At 47.3% G+C, this 21,337-nt stretch overlaps 1 protein-coding gene across 1 annotated transcript in view; it reads left to right on the plus strand.

The window, feature by feature from the left end:
* Window positions 1-6,871: 6,871 nt before the first annotated feature.
* Window positions 6,872-21,337, plus strand: part of LDLRAP1 (low density lipoprotein receptor adaptor protein 1) — a 67,030-nt gene continuing 52,564 nt past the window's right edge. The window contains exon 1 of the mRNA XM_083625591.1: window positions 6,872-7,108. Coding sequence (XP_083481717.1) covers window positions 7,024-7,108 — 85 coding nt within the window. The 5' untranslated portion in view covers window positions 6,872-7,023. The remainder of the gene's footprint in view (window positions 7,109-21,337) is intronic.

Consider the following 21,337-nt stretch of genomic DNA (forward strand, 5'->3'; position numbering starts at 1 on the left):
ACCAGTGCGACTTCCAGCCATTTGGTGTAGGAGTCCACCACTATGAAGAATGTTTTCCCCTGAAAGGGGCCAGCGAAGTCCACATGCAGGCGTGACCATGGTGCTCGGGCGGACTCCCAGGACTGGACTGGGGCCCTTGGGGGATCTGGGCGGGATTCTTGGCAGGCCTGGCAGTGTTTGACCCAGGCCTCTATCTCTCCGTCGATCCCCGGCCACCACACATAACTCCTGGCAAGGGCCTTCATTCTTACTACCCCTGGGTGTGTCTCGTGTAGGGCTGTGAGGACCCTTTTGCGGAGGGGCTGGGGAACAACGACCCTGCTTCCCCATAACAGGCAACCCTTGTGGGCCGACAATTCATGTTTGCGGGTTGTGTAGCCGGCGAATTTTGGCCCGGGGTTGCTGCTGGGCCATCCCCTCCACACCCAGTCCAGGACCCGGGAGATGACCCTATCTTTCTTGGAATGGTGTGCAACTTCTTGTGCCTGAATGGGGCGCTCGGGAAGCAGCTCCAGGCTCATAACCTCTTGTGCAGGTGCTGGGTCGGGGCCTGTTTCCGGTAGTGGTAGCCTGCTGAGGGCGTCCGCATGGCCCATCGCCTTCCCAGGGCGGTGAATCAGTGCATACTGGTAGCTGGCAAGGAAAATTGACCACCTGAGGACGCGAGGAGACAGCACTTGGGGGTCTGCTTTTCGGGGGCAAACAAGCCAAGCAACGGCTTGTGGTCAGTCTCCACGGTGAAGGGCCGCCCGTACAAGAAATAATGGAATTTTTTTACTCCCTTCACGATTGCCAGACCCTCCTTGTCGATTTGCGAGTAGTTCCGCTCGGTTGCATTGAGTGTCTGGGAAAAGTATGCCACCGGTACCTCTCTTCCATCCGGGAGTTGGTGTCCCAGGACAGCACCAATGCCATAGGGTGAGGCGTCGCATGCTAGCACCACCGGCAGCCTCTCGTCGAAGTGTGCCAAGACCGAGTTTGAGACAAGCAAGTCCTTGACTGCCTGGAATGCGGCCTCCTGGCGCTGGCCCCACACCCAAGGGGCCCGCTTGTCCAGGAGTCTGTGTAGGGGCTCCGCTACCGCCGCCTTGTGGGGAAGGAAGGAATGGTAAAAGTTCAATAGTCCCAAGAAGGCCTGAAGTTCAGTCTTGTTCTTGGGCGCTGGGGCATCACAAATGGCCCGTACCTTGTCCCCAGTCGGGTGGACCCCTTCTGCGTCCACCATAAATCCCAGAAAGTCCACCTGAGGCACTCCTAGTAGACATTTTTCCCGCTTCACCTTGAGACCCGCCGTCTGGAAACGGTGCAGAACGGTGCGGAGGCGGTCCTCAAACTCCTCGGGTGTGGGCCCGGCAATCAACACATCATCGAAGAAGGGGGTGACACCAGGAATCCCTTTAAGGAGAGAGTCCATTAGATTCTGGAATATGCCTGGTGCCACGCTGACACCGAATTGCAGCCGCTTTACCCTGAACGTTCCTCTGTGCGTCACAATCGTCTGTGCCTCTGCTGTGGCCTCATCTACTGGCAGCTGTTGATATGCTTGGGCCAGGTCCAGCTTGCCAAAAATTTTCGACCCAGCCAGGGTAGCAAGGACATGGCTGACCACTGGCACTGGGTATGCATGGGCCGTGAGGGCCTTGTTTATGGTACATTTGTAGTCTGCGCAGATGCGGACCGAACCATTAGGCTTGACGGGTGTTTCCCAGGGGGCATTAGGCACCGGCTCCAGCACTCCTTGCTCCACGAGTCGGTCCAATTCCTCGTCTATACGGGGTTTCAGGGCGAACGGGACCCGGCGGGCCTTGAGCCTGACCGGTCGTACTGCGGGGTCAAGCTGTAGAGCAATGGGGGGCCTGTATACTGTCCCAATTTCCCATCGAAAACCCCCGGAAATTCCTTGCATATGGCATCTACGTCCACTTGTAAGGTAGTGTGGTTCACCCCGGTGACGGCTAGCCCCAGTGGTCCAAACCATGCCAATCCCAGTAAGCTAATGTAGGGGCCCTTGACCACAAGCAAGTCCAGTTGCCGCGTCCGCCCTCGGTACTGCACCCTGAAGGTCCCCACCCCCATTGTGGGGACCTTACGTTTCTGGAAGTCCCGGAGGGTGAATGGGGGCCGGCCTGAGTTTGGGACCCCCAGTAGGACACAGTTTCCTTAAGGTCCTTGCCGAGATTATGGATAGAGTTGAACCCGTGTCAAGCTCCATGCGGCATGGGGCCCCCTCTATCTGTACCTCTACATAAATTTTCCCTACGTTGGGGTGGGGCAACTGGTATACCTGGAAGTCCGTGAGCTCCGTCGAGTTGCCTTGGTGCGTTGGGCCCCGGGACCTGGGGCTCTTGGATTGGTCATCTGATGCCTGGCGTCGGGTGGGCCGAGCCCGACACACGCGGGCGATGTGTCCCAATTTTCTGCACTGCCTGCACTCTGCGTTGCGGAAACGGCAGGTCCTCCTCTCGTGACTTTCTCCACAGCTTGCGCAGTTCCCTCCTTCTCGTTGAGGCAGCTGTGGTATGTGGGCTGCTTGAGTGCGCTGCTGTACTCGGTGCACCTCCTCCCTGTTGGATCCTGAGTCGTCGGTGAGGTCTTCGTGGTGGACCCTCGGTTGGGACGGCTGGCTCGGCCGTGCCTCTTGCGTCGACCTCTCGGCAGCTTCCATTGCCAGGGCCTCCTCCAGAGCGACCTGGAACGTTAGGTTCTTCTTAGCGTAGAGGCGTCGTTGCAGCTTCTCATCCTTCAGGCTACCGACGAGGCGGTCACGAAGCATGTTCTCCAGCTCTGAGAAGTTGCAGAACCGGGCAGCTTGGTGGAGAGAGGTCACAAACCCAGTTATGGTTTCCCCAGGGGCTTGCCGCTTTGCGTAGAAGGCATTTCAACGAGCCACCACTGAGGGCTGTGGCGAAAAGTGCCCCTTCAGCTGTTCCATTATTGTTTTGTATGGAACAGTAGCAACGTCTTCAGGCGCAAGGAGAGTCCGGGCGATTTCAAATGTCTCCTCTCCGCAGACGCTGAAGAATATTGCCCTCTTCTTGGCGTCTTCTTCATCGGTGACCCCTTTGGCTTCTAGGAGGAAGGTGAAACGGGAGGCGTACGCTTCCCAGTCTCCAGATGCTGGGTTGAACGGCGAGAAGCTGCTGTCGGTTGCCATTCTGAGTTCCTTGTGTCCCGGAGCTGAAGCCTGGATACACGGTGCGAGGCAGCGGTGCGGCAGGTGGCGGTACTGCGGTGCTGTGTGTGGCAGTCAGCTCAGCGGGATCCCACCTTCGTCGCCAGTGAAATATACTCAGAGTCGCAAAGTGATTTCATGCTCTTTATTCAGCTCATAGTGGTGAGGACGAATGAATGAAAGTCCCCTCAAGGTATCTGCTTTATATACATTATTTACACAATGGGCTGCACATGATTGGCTAATTCCGGAATTCTACTGTAAGCCAATCAGGTTGTGGATTCACTTCTATCTGGAGCATGATTGGGTGGTTCCTGCCAACCAATCATACTGCTGCATTGTTCTAGGACCAATCAGACTGCTGCATTCTGAATCCTATTGTTCTAGGACCAATCAGACTGCTGCCTTTTGGATCCTATTGTTCTAGGACCAATCAGACTGCTGCAGTTTGGATCCTATTCAACTCAGTACATAACAAACCACACCCTTAATAGTAGGGCCAAAAGGTTGCAAAATATGAGAGGCAGTAGCAGACTTGTGTGACATTTCTTTGTTGAGACCAAATAAGGACAGAGTGACCTATCCAAAATCTAGTGTGCAACATTTTTGTTTAGCCACTACCTTATGAGGGAACAGTGTGTTGTGCTTACAGCTGGGGATAGATTTGAACAACACACACACACACACACACACACACACACACACACACACACATACCCCCATCCATTTTCATATAAAATAGGACCATTTATTCTAGTTTCCTCCTTCCTAAGCAGCCCTTAGTGTGCAACCTGGTACATTTTGCTCCTAGCAGGGTCTAATCTAATTAAGTCTGCTAGATGCACCACCTGCATTCCAGCTAACTGCAGCCTGGAGGGCGTCAATATTTTCCCTCTTCTCTCTCCCATTTTTTTTTAAATCCAGCCTCAAATGGTTGTTGTGAGGACAAAAGGGGGCAGGAGACGAGTGGGGGTTGCATCCACACCATACATTTAAAGCACTGCTCACAGAGTTACAAAATCCAGCGCCCTTAAATTACACTTCCCGTGATTCTTTGTGGGAAGCCATGGCAGCTGAAAGTATTATAAGAGGGCTTTAAATGTATGGTGTCACTGTGGCCTGTAGAGTCATGTATGGCAGCTTCATCTCCTTGGGACAAAGGCAAGATATACAAGGAGCAAACCTATTCTGGAGAATTCTGGTGCGGGTTTTTGGGGGTTTTTTTAGGATGTGCTCCCCAAAGCTCACACAATACTAGGACTCAGTCTTGGTGGAAAAAAAAAAGATTACCAAAACATAAGAGCTTCCTGGATCAGGCCAGTGGTCTATCTAATCCAGCATCCTGTTCTCATGGCGGCCAACTAGATACCTATAGGAAATCCGCAAAAGCCATCTCCCTTCAGTGGTTTCCAGCAACTGGCATTCAGAAGCATTACTGGCTCCAGTGGTGTAGCTAGCGGCTTGGGCGGGCAGGGGGCGTGGAATCCCAGTGCCCGAGCCACTCCAGCACCCTGCAGGCCCGCGTTGCTTGCAGGGAGTCTGCCTGCTGCCTCCCTCTCAGCTGCCGTTTCCCAGGAGAGATGTGTGGCTCGGGCCCTGCACTGCCGGCCCTGTGGTGTGGCGCCCAGTGTGCCCCACTCCCCTAGCTACGCCTCTGCCTCTGAACGTGGAAGCAGCATAACCATCATGGGCAATAGCCATGGATAGCCTTATCCTTCATGAGTTTATCCAGTCTTCTTTTAAAGCCATCCAAGTGGGTGACCATCACTGCTTCCTGAGGGAGGGAGTTCCACAGTTTAACTATGTACTTTATCTGTCCTGAATCCTCTTAACATTCAACTTCCTTGGATGTCCAAAAGTTTTAGTGTTATGAAAGGGGGGGGGGAATTCCCCTATGTACTTTCTCAGTGCGATGCATCATTTTATAAATTTCTATCTTGTCGCCTCTTATTCGCCCTTGTTCTAAAGTAAAGAGTGCCAAATGCTGCAGCCTTTCCTCATCGGAGAGTCACTCCATCTCTATATAATAGTTATATTGTATGAATGTCTTAAAGGAGTTGAACTTCAGAAATATATTGAGAAAATGGGCCATTAGCAGTAGCCCAGGCTATGTCAGGAATGGAAAAACCAGATCCTCCTACAGAAACCTGAATAAGAAGAATTGGGAGTACAGCTTACACATGATTAAATTGAAACGGAGTGTATTCCTGTTGTACTGGAACAACAAAGTGGAAGCCGCAATTAATCTGCACACATTATTAGGTGAAATATAGATTGAAGTAGCATAAGTCTAGAAAAATTATACACGATAGGATATTGAATATTGTTGCACACCACCCCAATCTCCCAGTGGTGCAAGATGAGGCACAGCAGAGACTGCAGTATCTTTATGGTTTATTTACACATATCTACAACTTGAGTCAACAATGAAGGTTTTCACAGCATTAACATTCCCAAAGGGTCTTGCTTCTCCCATAGTCACAACCTTGGATTCAAGCAGAAATCAAGAATTGCTCTGTGTCTTCCAAGTTCCCAGCCTGCTGCTTCTGGCTTCTAGCTCACATATCTCAACTCTCAACTCTGGCCTTTGTTTTTCTAACTACAGTACCAGCAAGTTGAAGGAAGGGGGACCCACCCATTTTACATCTGCCACAGACCTACTTCCTTTGTTACCTTAATGACCCATACTTAGGCCATTACTTCACCAGGAAGCTAGCCTGGCTATTCCAGGAATTTGAATCCTTGCTTGGATTTTAACACTTGCTGGATCCAGAAATTAAAAGGCTCTCGGCCTACTGCCTATTCCCGCCCTCCCCAACTCATAACACTGTTATTTTATATAGGGATTATCTCTTATATTCTTGATTAATGTTTTACTCATTTCCAAAGGCTCAAATATTGTCCCTAAGAATGAAGTGTTAAGGGCAATTAATGCATCAAATTAATGCAGTAAATATGGTAAAATGGACTGGAAACAACCTTTTAAGGGGGAAAGTATTGTGTACATAGCAACAGATGCAATTTATGGCAAAGGTACAAATTATCTTCAGGCTTTTTGTCGGAATTTTATTAAACTTTCCGAATACAATTTTACCATTAGAGGCATTCTCATGAATGCAAAACTTGCTCGGGATGTTGTAATATTTTTTGGTACTTTGTGATATTTTTCGGGGCATTTGGATAGCCTCCTCGCCCGCACCGACCCAGCTTTTTAGTCACCACTGCGGTGCTGCTTTAACGGCTGAAGTGGGAAAGAAACCCGCCGCCTCGCTGACGCCCTGCGAGAATCCAGCGGGGCAGAGTAGGCCCAACTCCGCGCGCGCCCTCGCTGTGCGCGTTTCGCTCAGCTGCTGGCAACGCTATTATTAAAGGCACGGGAGCAGCGGAAGTTTCGAAAAGGCGGCCATCTGCCCTGGGATGATGACAGGAGCGGCCACAGGTTGCGAGGAGGCCCCGGAGAGCGAAGATCGCCTGTTGGACCTGTTCCCGCCCCCTCCCTCCTCTCCGAGCTGGCGCAGCAGGCCCGGCGCGAGAGATGCCTTTCCCCGCCTGGCACCGGCGCGCGGCTGCTTTGCGCGTCAGCTGGCAATGCCCTCTTAACCCCGAGAAAGAGAGAGGTCTCTGGCGGCATCCGGGCCGCCTCCCTCGCTCGCCCCCCCCCCGCGATCTTCATCCCTCGCCTCCCTCCGGCGAAGGAGGAGCAAGCCGGGCAGGAAGGAGGGGCGAGCCGGGCCGCGCGCGCAGAGGGAAAGGGGAAAGAAAAGTTTTCAGAGAGTTTCTGGAGGCGGTTCCAAAGCCCCGAGCGCGTCGTCGTCGTCGTCCGGGCGGCCTCGGCACCTTATCCAGCGCGCATGGACGCCCTCAAATCCGCCGGACGGGCCATAATCCGGAGCCCCAGCATCGCCAAGCAGAGCTGGAGCAGCGGCAGGCATAAAAGTAAGTCCGCGGGAAGGCAAGCGGGCGCGCGCCCCCGTCGCCTCCGCTTCGGATCTCTTAGCCCACAGCTCTCCAAGAGAGAGGGGTTTCTCGGAGAGGGAGATTGGGCTCCTGCGCCGATCGCCCTGGTCTGGTCTGGGGGTGCTCCGGGGGGTCCCCTGATTCTGGGCTGGAGCGCGCGAGGTGCATCGGGGCAGGATTATAAGGAGCCGGGGTCACTTCAGGGGCAGGGGCTCCTTTTGTGTAGGGACGGGAGAGGCAGGAAAGAGAAGCGTACGTGACCAGGAGAGCGGCTGCAGTGTCCGGCAGAAGTTTTTGATGACAGGCGGACAAAATACACACACACATACACGGAGACATAGGTACTCATACTGCCATTGGAACACTCTCTCTCTTCTCTCCCCCCCCCCCTTTTTAAATGAGCCGGCTGTTTTTAAAAATGGTTGCACTAGTCTTACTTGTTTTTGTAAGTTGCCTAAAGTTTTAATAGAAGCTGCACGATGCTTTGCAAAAATATCACAGTCCATCTACGCAAGGCTAAGGAGCAGCCTAAGAGACCTAGGAACGTCGGAAGCTGCCACCTACCGAGTCAGACCACTGACCTCTCTAATTCAGGATTGTCCACGTTGACTGACAGCGGCTCAGCAGGGTTTCAGATGGGGCACTTCCCAGCCCCACCCGGAGATGCCATTGGGGCGACTTTCTGTATTCAAAATAGATGTTCTACCACCACTGAGCTGCTTCCCTTCCCCAACTGAAAAGTTGGAGAGAGAAAGATCAGGGTCAGAGAAACAAAATAAAAGAGACAATCCTATATGCAAATCTCATTGAACTCTGCAGACTTACTCTGCTTCTGAATAGGAGTGGGCTGTAAGGCAAATTCCTCTGAAAGTTCTGATGAAATATTAGAGAACTGCTCAGAACAGAGATGTAGCCTTCTGGATGTTCTGGGACTCAATTTCCCATCAGCCTCAGCCAGCATGGCCAGTGGCAATGGACAACAACATCTGGAGAATAACACCTCGCTCACTTCTGGTTTCAAAGAGGAAACTATCAAGAAATCACAAAGCACTGCTCCGCTAAGGAAGCAGCATTTTAAAATATTATATGATTCTCATGCCCTGCTGCAGGGGTGGGTTACCCTTATCAAGGGCCATATTCCCTCAGAGGTAATCTGTCAGGGACCACATGTCAGTGGTGGATGGAGGGAGAGCTGTTGTACTCTTAAAGTACAATTCATACTGATGCGCAATAATAATGAACAGTGTGCAATATAGAGCACCCAATTCTACCCCTTCCATGTTTCTTAGCCAGTTCACAGCTGCTTCTGTCTAAAGCAATGAATTATGGGAAATGTAGTTTGTTAAAAGTGCTGAGAGTTGAGTTATTCCCTCAAAGAATTCTGGGCACTGTCATTTGTTAAGGCTTGCTGGGAACTGTGACTCTTTCAGGGGTGAACTACAATGTCCAAAATTATTTGAAGGAAATTATTTGTGTTTTGAGTGTGCTTAAAGGTATGGTGTGTGATTTTTTTTTAAACGAATAGTGTGGATGTGGTCATAGTTACTAGATGCTCCCAGAACATTCACTCTTCCCCTTTCCCCCAAATTCTGATGGAATATTAATTAGTGGATGGGCTGCTGGTGGTATGTTTTGAGCCCTATTTGAGGGTTCACTTCTGTCAAACGATTGTAATCATCTTGTTTCCCAGAGATACTGAACAGCAACAAACAGTCAGGGTGGACAAGACTGGGCTATATAGACAAATTGTTCGGCTTGGTATAAGGCAGCTTCTTATGTTACTTCGTATACCAGGGATGGAGATGCTCTAGATGTTCTTGGACTTTGACTCCTAACAGCCACAGCCAACATGGCCAATGGTCAGGGATGATGGGTGTTGTAGTCTAGCAATGTCAGGCTCGGAGGGAGGAGTACTTGCTTCTTCATCTCGGCACTTGAATATTGAGTAGAGAGCATGGCAAATGCTATGATAATAGCTGCTGCTGTTTTTCAACTTTATACTTGTTAGAGGTCAAACTGTCATGACAGGGAATGCTTTATTTGCAGTCATGAGGGAGGGCATACAGTGGTACCTCGGGTTACAAAACGCTTCAGGTTACAAACACTTTGGGTTACAAACTCCGCTAACCCGGAAGTAGTACCTCGGATTGAGAACTTTGCCCCAGGATGAGAATGGAAATTGCGCGGCGGCAGCGGGAGGCCCCATTAGCGAAAGCGCGCCTCAGGTTAAAAACGGTTTCGGCTTAAGAACGGACCTCTGGAACGAATTAAGTTCGTAACCCGAGATACCACTGTATATGGCCTGGGGTTCCTCATATCTGGTCTATACAGATCAAAATCCCCGAATAGAGCTACTTAAATACTGTGATTTGGAGATGTGTCTTCTGTGCTCAATTTTTGGGGAACTGGCATATTCCTAACATTTCAAGGGACGTTGGGTTGTGCCTGCATCTGCTGGTCAGGTATGGTAGTGGTAGTGATTCAGAGCTGCATTTCCTTAATCGTTTCTGGGCTCAGTCACAGACACTGGATATGTTTATGCAGTCAATTACGAAAAGCTTTGACCAAATTAACTTTTTTATTTGAAGAAATATAAATATTTTCATGCTTCAGTTTCCCAGTGAGTTGAAAGTGGAAATCATAAACATCCCTGTCTTCCCTGCCATTTGTTCCACCTGACAAGTGATAATGAAATGGCCATGAGGAAAGGGCTGTAGCTCAGTGGTAGAGCATCTGCTTTGCATGCAGAAAGTCCCTGGTTTGATCCCCGGGATCTCCAGGCAGGGCTAGGAAAGATCTGAACCCTTCTTGAGCTGTTGACTGTCAGTGCAGGCAATACTAGGTAGACCAATGGTCTGATTCAGTATAAGGTAGCTTCTCATGTTCCTAACATTAAGATTAAAATTAAATTGACTCTTCTTCTTTGTGATAGTAATGATGACCCGAGCCATCTAACAGGGGTGCTAATTCTTTTTTCTACAGCCAATTGTTGTGGCATGGGGTCCTCCACCTGTTTGGGATGATGGCCAGCCTTCCGGCCATGCCCTGTCTTCAGATGCTCCATTCACCTCCCTCCTTTTTCCATTTCCTCCTCTAACAACCTGCCAGAATTCCGCGCACTCTTAAGAATGCTCAGTCTTCATTTGGGGGTTTTCTGCCTCCATTTTTGGGGTGGGGTACTTCTGCAAACGTTTGAGTTCCCTAAGCCCGTTGGCGCCGTTTTGGCTATAAAATGAACCATACGCAGAGAATGACTTCGCTATCGCTATGTAGGATTACCGGTAATTACTCTTTTCTGTTCCAAAAACAAATATGCTAGTTGTGTGTGGTGCCTGATTCCGCTTGTGCCGTTGTGTGTCCATAAGGCGTGTTGCCTTTGAAAGCCTATTTAAACCACTCCTTTCCTTGCTGTCACAATTTTTCCTAGAATAGAACACCCATAATGACACCTGTAGCATATATTTTAAATGCCTGCAATATACAGCACTGCCTGTTAGGTGCAGGGGATGTCTTTCCATTACTGGTAAAGATAGCATAGTAAGCCCCTTGAAAAATCAGCAGCAACAAGCAGCAGCAAAACCTTTCAGCAAACCTTTTTATCATTCTGGATAAAATGTCACTCGACTAACTTATTTTTTGGTGGTCCCTATGTGGAAGATTGTGCATGATCCCTCCTTCCCCTTTATACGAAATGACCGCTGCAGAATAAAATTTGGGTGTGACTTGATGGTTCAGCTTGGGCTTCCTTCCTCCCTTCAAAGGCATAATTCTTACAAACAATACAAAGTAAGTTTGTGACTGGGCTGCACCATCTGAGACAGCAGATGGGGACTCAGGTGATGGAAGGCATCCCCATCTCTTCCATGCAGATAAAGAACTAGGTCCAGGGATGAGGGTTATGTCCTAGCTTTCATCATGACATGCTGGTTTTCTGCAAGTAAGAAATGTGAGTGCTTGGAGGAGTTTTCAGTTGTGTGCGCTTCCCCCCGCCCCGCAGTCTTAAGTGGGGCAGCCCACTGGCAGCTTAGCTGTCTCTTTTGCTCTTCAATGTCATTCACAAATTGATCGCAATTTGCTGCTACCCTCCTCGATGCTTGTCACTTTTTTTCCTTAAAAAAAAAAGAGTGACCCCTTGCAATTTGGAATTCACATACGCTGCTGAAACAATAAGAGTGTGCTTATCTTTAAAAAGTGCTTTAGAATGTCCAAGTTTCTTAACAAGATTGATCTGAATCCATCTAGCCCAGCAAATTCGTTTCCAGCAGTGGCTAGCTGTGTGCTCCTGGGAAGTTTACAAGCAGGACCTGAAGTTGTTTCTCTCTCCTTCAGTAGCTGATTTGCAGAGGGACAGGCCACAGAATATTGCCATGCCTAGCGCTCCTGTTCACAGTTCCAAGTCAGCAAATCATGCCCTTCTGCACAATACTCCATTCCATTTTCTTAGCCATCCAGTTTTCCATTTCCCTGACTCTACAGGTCAGTACCTTCCAGTAGCCTTTGTAATCATTACAACAGATAGGGCAATATTAGTTAGCAGCCTTACTCCAGATCTGGGGGAAGGGATAACTCTGTAGGCATTCATTTTTAGATAGGGTTAGGGACTTGTGAGTACCAGGTAATCTATCCGGAAATCTCGGAAACCACCAGTTTGCAATCAACCACTGACCAATCTCCTCCTGAACCCCTAGCAATAGTGAGCCATCTATTGTGAGGCAGAGAGAGGCTTGCCATTTCCAAACAAGTCTCTGGTCTGAATGCTTCCGTTTTCTTCCTCCTGCCTAAGGAAGTGGAGAGGGTTGGGGAGCCAAATCTGCACTCCATTGCTTCCAGGTCAGTAGAGTAGATCAGTGGTTCCTAACCTGGGAGCCATGAAGTTATCAACCCCCCGCTGCCTCCTTTCCCAGGCACTTTATATCAGTTTCTGGGGGGAAGGGGGGAATTATTCACCTCTGCTGCTACCTACAAGCTAAAAGGAGTTGAGCGGCTGTTTCAAAGAGCACTTTGCAGCTTTAAGTCAACCTGTTCGCATGTGGGTGCAAAACCGCCCTTTGAAGCAGTACCCCCCTCTCTTTTAAACAAGTGGATAGGGCATAGGGGGACTCCCCTGCCCTTCTTGCTCCAATATTTGAAGGAAGTGTGCTATCTCAAAGCCCTTTACAAAAGCCCTTTTTGAAGCACTTTGTCTCCTCCTTTAAACATCAATGTCTGAAGGAGGAGGCTGCCTCAGATACCACTTTTGCACACTCCCTCTGATTTTGATGCTCAGATGGGAGCAGAAGGGGGTGGGGGGTAAAAAGGAATTGGGAACCATTGTAGATCCCGGGAAGGGATTACCAATTTTTTGCAACTGAACAGTAGGCAGTGAACCAAAGGGCAAAGCCTGTAATCTAGGCAAGATTTGAATTGGGGATTTTCTCATTTGCAGCTCAGTCTCTTAGCCACTGTGTTATGGAGTGGCCTTTTTTTTTTGTCATAGTCAGTTTATTTACATACCACATTTCCCACAAATACGTCTGTGCTTAAAGCAATTTACAGCAAAAAAACACAAACACACACAGTCTAGGCACAGGAGTACAATAATAATAAATAAAGTATAATATTACAGCACTAAACACTGTGACAAAAAAAGCAGAAAAAGTCGTGGAATACAAAAATATAGTGTTTTATACAGAATAGAGTGCTCAACTTTGAAATGACTTTGAATTCTCTGTCACCCCTATTATTTTGCTACAGAATTTATTTTTTTAACTAAGCAAGGCAAAAATCCTGTGAATAGGAGTCTTTATTACATTGTGAACATGCCTGGAATTTTGTTGTTGTTTTATGTCTATATTTTCTTCTGAACCAGCAGAAATCCGCAAGCCTGTGATGGCACCTCTTTTCCATGGCAGAAATATATTGGTGAAACCACTCACCTTGTTTGTCGCTAACAGTACCCCAATTGGGTGGAAGGCACCCAAGCTGGGAGAAGTGTATCAAAGAAATCAATTTCCTGAGTCATATTACATCCCATAACTTTACAAGCTTCTAGAAGGTCACTGGTAATTGTTTCATAGTTTTTGGCCTTAATAATTCCAAGAAAATTTGTAACGATGGATTTAAATGCTTTCCACAGTCTGCCTTCAACTTCATTGAACCTATCATCAAATATATCGTCTTTCATTATTTCCCTGATTTGTGGGCCCACAATTATCCCTTCCTTGAAGGGAAAGGAAAAGTAATCCCTTCCAGTGGTTCATTGGCAATATTAGTTTGATCTGGTATTAATGCTTGACGTTGTGGCCAGTGTTTCTAAACATAATGATGTGCTCCAGCTTAGCTGTCCCACTCAGAAAGAAAACAGTATTTTGTGTATCCCTCTTGTAAACCAAGGAGGAATGCAATAACTTTCAGAACATTGCAGATGTGCCAAGCGTAGTTATTAAAATGAATGTGTTCTGGAAGAAATCACATGTTGTCATACAATTTATGGATGGCATAAGCTAGACAGGAGGGTATCTATTGCCAAAGTGGAGCAACACTGCTTTCAAACTGAGTTTGGAGGAATAAATGGACAAACACCCGTTGTCCAGATTATGCTGCTGTCCCAATGCTTGCATTAGGTAAAGGTAAAGGGACAGTTAAGTCCAGTCACGGATGACTCTGGGGTTGCGGCGCTCATCTCGCTTTATGTGGCCAGCATGACTAAGCCGCTTCTGGCAAACCAGAGCAGCGTTTACCTTCCCGCCGGAGCGGTACCTATTTATCTACTTGCACTTCATGCTTTCAAACTGCTACGTTGGCAGGAGCAGGGACTGAGCAACGGGAGCTCACTCCGTTGCAGGGATTCGAACTGCCAACCTTCTGGTCAGCAAGCCCTAGGCTCTGTCCCGTCATTTTCTGAAATAAGATTTTTTTGTGGAGATTTCATCCTTGTGATCTTGTGGATAAAAGCCTTTGACAGATTAAGATTATGAACAAGATCATTCAGCTCACCTTGAGCTATCAAATGGGGTTCTGTTGAAGAACCAGCTCCTTCAAATATGTTGTCAAATTGTTCTCCGCATTGAGCTTCCTCATCAGATGCAGGATTTTCATATTTGGTGTCATCCACAGCAAAATCCCAAAATTCTGGTGGCCTTCATATTGGAAGCTCATGATATGTTCAGCAAACTCCATTCTGTGAGATCCATCTTTTAGCCAGGCTCTGTGGGGTCCATGATGTGTCTTCATCTCCTATCTTAATACTACAATAAAGTTTGTTTGCCAATTGCACAAGTGGGAGGAAATTTTGCTTCTGAGTTTTAAGTGATAATTCTCTTAATAAACATAGTGGAAACTGATCAATTAATATACTGCCATGGTATTCTAGAAACTTGAAGTACTTTGATTGTCCTCATAAGTACCGTATTTTTCGCACGATTGGACGCACCGGACCATACGACGCACCTAGTTTTCAGGGGGGGAAATCAAGGAAAAAATATGATTCCCCCCCCCCCCGCAGCTCTGGGAGCAGCGGACGGGCTGCACACAGCCTGTGCGCTACTCCAAGACCTTCTCCCTGCTTTTGCGGGAGGTGGCGGAATTCCCCCACCTCCCGCAAAAGCCCACAGCAGCCCCGCGTGACTCCTGCGGGCTTTTCGACCAGGAGGGAGAAGCCGTGGAGCCCCTTTAAAGAGCGCACGGCTTTTGCCTGCTTCTGCGGGAGGTGGGGGAATTCCCCCATCTCCCGCAAAAGCCCGCAGGAGGGAGAAGGGACTGACTCGGCCAGTCAGTCCCTTCTCCCTCCTTGGGGAAAAGCCCCCAAGAGCTGCGCACTCTTTAAAGGCTGCGCGGCTCTTGCAGGCTTTTCTGTGAGGTGGGGGAATTCCCCCACCTCCTAGAAAAGCCAGCAATGCCGCGCAGTCCCTTTAAAGAGCGCACGGCTTTTGCCGGCTTTTGCGGGAGGTGGGGGAATTCCCCCATCTCCCGCAAAAGCCCGCAGGAGGGAGAAGGGACTGACTCGGCCAGTCAGTCCCTTCTCCCTCCTTGGGGAAAAGCCCCCAAGAGCCGCTCGCTCTTTAAAGGGTGCGCGGCTCCTGCGGGCTTTTCTAGTAGGTGGGGGAATTCCCCCACCTCCTAGAAAAGCCAGCAGAAGCCACGGAGCCCCTTTAAAGAGCGCGCAGCTTTTGCCTGCTTTTGCGGGAGGTGGGGGAATTCCCCCATCTCCCGCAAAAGCCCACAGGAGGGTTGGAGAGTAGCGGGAAGGCGTCGCGCGCCTCCCCGCTGCCCCCCATCCTCTGGGGCTGGCGATGGGGGAAGCGCTGCTTTTCCCACCGCCAGCCTCAAAGAGCAGACTCTCCTGGCTTCAGCCGAAGCAACGCGAAGCCTCCGGAGCGCAGGCTTCGGATGCTTTGCCTTGCTATCGCTGAAGCCTGGGAGCCTGCATTTGCTCCGTAGGACGCACACACATTTCCCCTTCATTTTTGGAGGGGAAAAAGTGCGTCCTATAGAGCGAAAAATATGGTAAGTATTTCGCTTACTCATTATAGCAACACAATTACTAGGTACTAGAGAACTGAATGAAACCTAATGAAAACTAATCACTTAACATCTGAATACTTTAGCATATGTATGCAACTCACAGCATCAATATAAACAAGTATTGACATGTTCTATCTAGTTGCAAGCAGTATTAGATACAGCAGCTTACAGAGCAGTACACAGGGGGTGCCATCTATGCAGTAATTCTGGGTGATAGACAAATTATGTTCTTATATTCAGTGCTTGTTTTCTAGAAAAAGAGGTGCCTGAACTCACCATGAACACCTCCCTTGTTCTCTTACGGTGACAACGGCTCCCACCTGAGAGGTGCTGGAACTGAGTTCCAGTGAGTTCCGGCTAAAAAAGCCCTGTTTATATTCCTTATAAAAATACATATGTAACACCTAAAAGAACCCATGCCACAAAATTTCTGTTTTCCTGTGAAATTAACAATTCATATAAACGACATCAAAATTTAAGGTAGCCTGAAGCTCACCAATATGTCTAATAATTTCACATTCAAATGTAACCCCAAACCTAATCGTTTTTATATCAACCTTTCTCCCAAAGCATCTGTTTCAAAGCCTCTTTCTAATAAAAAAAGCCACCCTGTAATGTTTTATGTAATTTAAGATAATTTATAATCCACTGTGCTAAAAAACAAAAAAATAGCACTTGGGGCTGGTAAAAACAAACAGAGAATTACTGTTTATGAAGGATTGTTGCCTGAATTTCCTCCTTTTCCTGCTCTCTCTCTTCCCACCCCACCCCCTTTTTTTTGCATTGTGTATTAGTTTCTCTGCCAGCAGGCTTACAATCTGTCCTGTGCTCTTTTAATTTAAAACACCACCACCACCATATTTGCAGAGTACCTAGAAAACCTCTTTGCAAATCTGGGATGAATTGCTGCATCTGATCTGGGATACACCAAAGATGTGACTTCATCTGTCCCAAGCCACTGGATTGTTCAGCTGTGTGATTCCACTGCTTCACTGGAACCTCTTAAGTTTCCCAAAAAGGGCCATGCTGTTCTCCCCCTCACCCACGTTGCAATGCCTTTTAGGCAAAAAGAACTTTAAAAACCACCCCCTCTGTATTAAAAGGTGAGAATGGAGTGCAAATTACTCAGCTGGCTGTTTATTGAGTGGCCTCATTACCCAGCTGGCCCTTGGTGTTAGAGCAATGGGATGTGTTAATTTAAGTACACATACTTAGATCCGCCAGCCTGGGGCTTAGGAGTGTGTGATGCATAGCCAGCCCTTGACTAATGGCCTTGCCCGCCCCCCATGAAAAACCACAAGGCCTGTGTTTTGCTTTGCATCTCTTCTGAAAGTGGGTCTGATGTTCTTGAGATTAAAATCTGGCCATCAGTTGTACTATACCCAAGGTCTTTTGTCTTCCCACACATCTTGACGTGGCATTGTGATTTGCAAATCTTAATGGGAAACAGCCTCACTAGAAAAATTAACCAATAAACTGAAACTGACGGGGACAAATAGAAGAAGACGCCTTCACCTCGGTATGGCTCCCCTTTATCACATACACAGCCCCACAAGACAACGACAAAAATCCACCAACAGCATACAAATCAATATGGCTAACCTGATCCAAAACACCCACCCACCCCACTCACACATGAAAATAAAGACCACCACAGCCAACCACAAATGAGGCCAACCCCAACCTCTCTCACCACCAAAGGAACACAAGTGAACAGCAGAGAACCTGCACAAGCAACACTGACACAAAACCCCACATATATTAAGTAAAATAGAAACATCGCCACCCGACCCCACCCCCACTCATCTCCCCCCCCACCTCTTTCCCCCTTTTCTTCCTAATGTCTCGACAAATGAAACCAATTTGTAAAAAATGTTACGTGGCCGGGGGGGGGGGGGGAGAGACATTGCACATACTTTTGTAAATCAAGAATTTTTAAAATAAAAATACATTAAAAAAAATGGTGTGCCACAAACCAGGAAACTGGCTGTCCTTCTGTTTCATAGAATTTTTAAGAGCTGGAAGGAGGCACAGAGATCATCCAGTCTTCCCCCAACCCTGCTCATTGCAGGTTCTACCCTGCAGGATGCAGTGACATGAATAAACATGATAATGTTATTATAAGCTTATTGAGGGGTTAATGAACTCAGCAAGTTTGGGAGTTCTCTAAGCAAGTTATTTATCACATTTGTTCTCATGTCGACCTTCCAAGAAGTGCAGTGTGATGTACACAGTGTTCTCAGCTTGCATGTGCTCAACAGCCTTGTGAGGTAGGTTTTGATTAGGCCAGGAGATAATAGTGTCTTGTGCAAGGTCACCAAGTGTGGCGAAGTGGGGGGTATCAGTGGCCTTGATTCCTTTATGTCTTATTACTACATCTCCTATGCATTCTGAGATAGCGATTTCCGTCATAGAATTATAAAATTGTAGGGCACAAGACATTGGTCATGACATTGTGTTTGCTCACTGGGAACAGTTATGGACCACCGGTATAAAGTTTACGGCATGTAATGCCTTAAGAGAGAATATTATGAAAATGATGTATAGGTGGTACATGACCCCAGTCAAGCTTGCAAAAATTTACCATACGCCCAATAATAAATGCTGGAAATGTAAGGAAACTGAAGGTACTTTCTACCACCTTTGGTGGACGTGCCCAAGGATCAAGGCCTTCTGGGAAATGATCTACAATGAAATTAAGAAGGTACTTAAGTGTACCTTTCATAAGAAACCAGAGGCCTTCCTCCTGGGCATGGTAGGCCAATTGGTGTCAAGGAAAGATAGGACGTTTTTTATGTATGCTACAACAGCAGCAAGAGTTCTTTTAGCAAAGTATTGGAAGACGCAAGAACTACCCACGCTGGAAGAGTGGCAGATGAAAGTGATTGATTATATGGGACTGGCTGAGATGACTGGCAGAATCCGTGACCAAGGGAAAGAGACGGTGGAAGAAGATTGGAAGAAATTTAAAGTTTATCTTAAGAATTGTTGTAAAATTAATGAGTGCTAAAATGTCATGGGTAATGTAAAACAGAATTGCAGTGATAAATAATTGGGTAAGAGGAAAAAGATTAGAAATTGAATTACAAGTATTGAAATTAGGGGTTGCTGGGAAAATTTAAAACAGGGATGCAGAAAAGGGAGGTATGGGGAAGTCGTTGAAACAAGGTTCAAGAAAGAGAGGTTAAGAAATTATATGTGTTTACATGTTTGTTTGTTTATGTGTTATGTTGTTAATTGTTAGTTGTTTTGTGTTTTAATATATGTTGTAAAACCAATAAAAATCTATTATATAAAAAAATAGAATTATAAAATTGTAGAGTTGGAAGGGACCAAGAGGGTAATCTAGTCCAAACCTCTGCAATTCAGGAATCTCAGCTGAAACATCCCTGACAGATGGCCATCCAATCTCTTCTGTAAAACGTCCAAAGAAAGAGAGTCCACCATTGGTTCGGGTCCTACCCTCCAGAGCAGGAGAAAACAAGTTTGCTCCATCTTCCATGTAGCAGCCTTTTAGATATTTGAAGATGGCTATCCTAGTTCCTCCTCAGTCTCCTCTTATCCAGGCTGAGAACTCCCTCAACTGTTCTTCATGAGGCTTGGTTTCCAGACCCTTGATCATCTTGGTCGCCCTCCTCTGCATACATTCCAACTTGTCAACATCTTTCTTAAATTTTGGTGCCCATAACTGGACCCAGGACTCCAGTGTGGTCTGATCAAGGCAGAATAGAGTGGTACTATTACTTCCTTTGAATGTTTTGCCCGTTTTTACCATTGTGTATTCTAGAAGACATGCAACTCAGAGAGGAGATACCTTCTTTGCTGTATTGGTTTCTGATGGTAAAGGAGCATGCTGAGTTTCACAGAATCTTAAGCCAAATTTGGCCTTACCAGGCCATTTTTCAAAAACGACTACTGCCTGCCCCACACCAGACATCATATGTGGGGCTGATAGAGACGCAGTTGGATTGGCTTCTCAAACAGCTGATCCCCGCAGAGGGCAGGCTTGAAACTGACGTGCATCATTTAATGCAGTCATAGGCAAACTCAGCCCTCCAGATGTTTTGGGACTATAGCTCCCATGATCCCTAGCTAGCAAGACCAGTGGTCAGGGATGATGGGAGTTGTAGTCCCAAAACATCTGGAGGGCCGAGTTTGCCTATGCCTGATTTAATGTGTCACTTTCTGCCCCAGTGGACCAGCTTTGACAGATGAGTGGGACCATCCACTTGTCAACCACCTGACATAATAGGATGTCATATAAATTGCAAGTGGCTGGTTCCACTCACCTGTCAAAGTTGTCTTGTGTGTGTGAGGGGGAGATAAATATCTCACCTGCCAGGCATAAGAGTTTCTCTATTCTGGATTTTACAGATTTAAAAAGTTGCCATTGTCCTGTTTACAAAGAGAGCAAAGACTTGATTTTTTATATATAATGTGAAAGTAGCACAGACCAAGATTTACCTACTACATACGGGGAATACACCCTTGTCTCTTTCTGCCCACCTTGCTTTAAAGCAAGGTGGCATTTTAATGTATGCTCTGAGTTGAAGATGATGTGGCAGTGAGGCAACTTCTGACCTCACCCTCTGTGGTCTACAGAGTCTTTTGAGGCGCCACGGCTTGGTTCCAGTTGAAGGGTGTAGTTCTAGTGTGAAGTGGGCTGTGGCCACGGAATGACAGTAGCTACGGGTGGCTGTGTCTGGCCTCTTGTGGATTAGGACTTCCCTCTGAATTTTCAGCATTCAGTTAACTAGTTCTTACGCAGCTACTGTATAAGGTTTGGGGGAGCGCAGAATGTAATAGATTCATACAGCCAATCTGTAACATTTGGCATATCAGGCTGTTTGAAATTTATATTCTGGCTCTGCTGCTGTGATTTTCACCAGCACCTTTAGGCTACAGGCCTACATCTAACCAGCTGTTCTGCACCTGTAGCTTCTTCCAGCAGAAGCCCCAAGGAGGACAACATTGAGTGTTCTAATGTTACACGACAGTAGCTGGTCCAAATTATCAACATTAGCTGGGGAGAGATTTTGGGGTGGGAGAAACTACATTCTGTAGCTCTCAGTGAATGGTTTTAAATCTCTTATGAAGAGGAGTTTTTGTGAGCTTGCCAGCTGTTTTCCTGCCAAAAAATATTCCCACCCAGATTACCCGGAGCTCATTCTTGGCAGGCAGGTAAGATCAAAAGGCTTGACTCTGCAATAGTCCTTGGATGAGGCAGATCACGTTGGGCCTCATAAAGGATTAAGGCTCTTGTAACAGAGTTTTGAAATTACAGGATTGCGTCTGGTGTGCTTGTGTCAGCATTTAACAAAAGACTTGGTCTCATTTTAAAGTAGGAATTCAGTTTAGTTGTATGTAAGGATGAGGGAGAAAAAAATGTTCAGTGTTCCCATTTTAATGCAAACCTACCTCGTTTGCGCTTCCTGAAGAGATGTGGAAATTGGAATGATGCAACTATCGTTTGGAATTCACACTGCTTCAAATTTTTCTACACACTTCTTCTGGTGAAACACACGCAGTTGTGGGAAGTGTGCAAGCAAAACTAGCACATATCCATGAAAATAATGTAGAAAAAATACATTGTAGTAATGTAGATGACTTGCAATAATGTGCATGTTAGGAGAAATGCACAAAAAGTGTATGGCTTTTCATGCAGCCCTTTAAAAAATGCACAAAAGGTGTATGGCTTTTCATACA

Source organism: Podarcis filfolensis, assembly GCF_964270895.1.
Source record: "Podarcis filfolensis genome assembly, chromosome: 8".
Taxonomy (NCBI): domain Eukaryota; kingdom Metazoa; phylum Chordata; class Lepidosauria; order Squamata; family Lacertidae; genus Podarcis; species Podarcis filfolensis.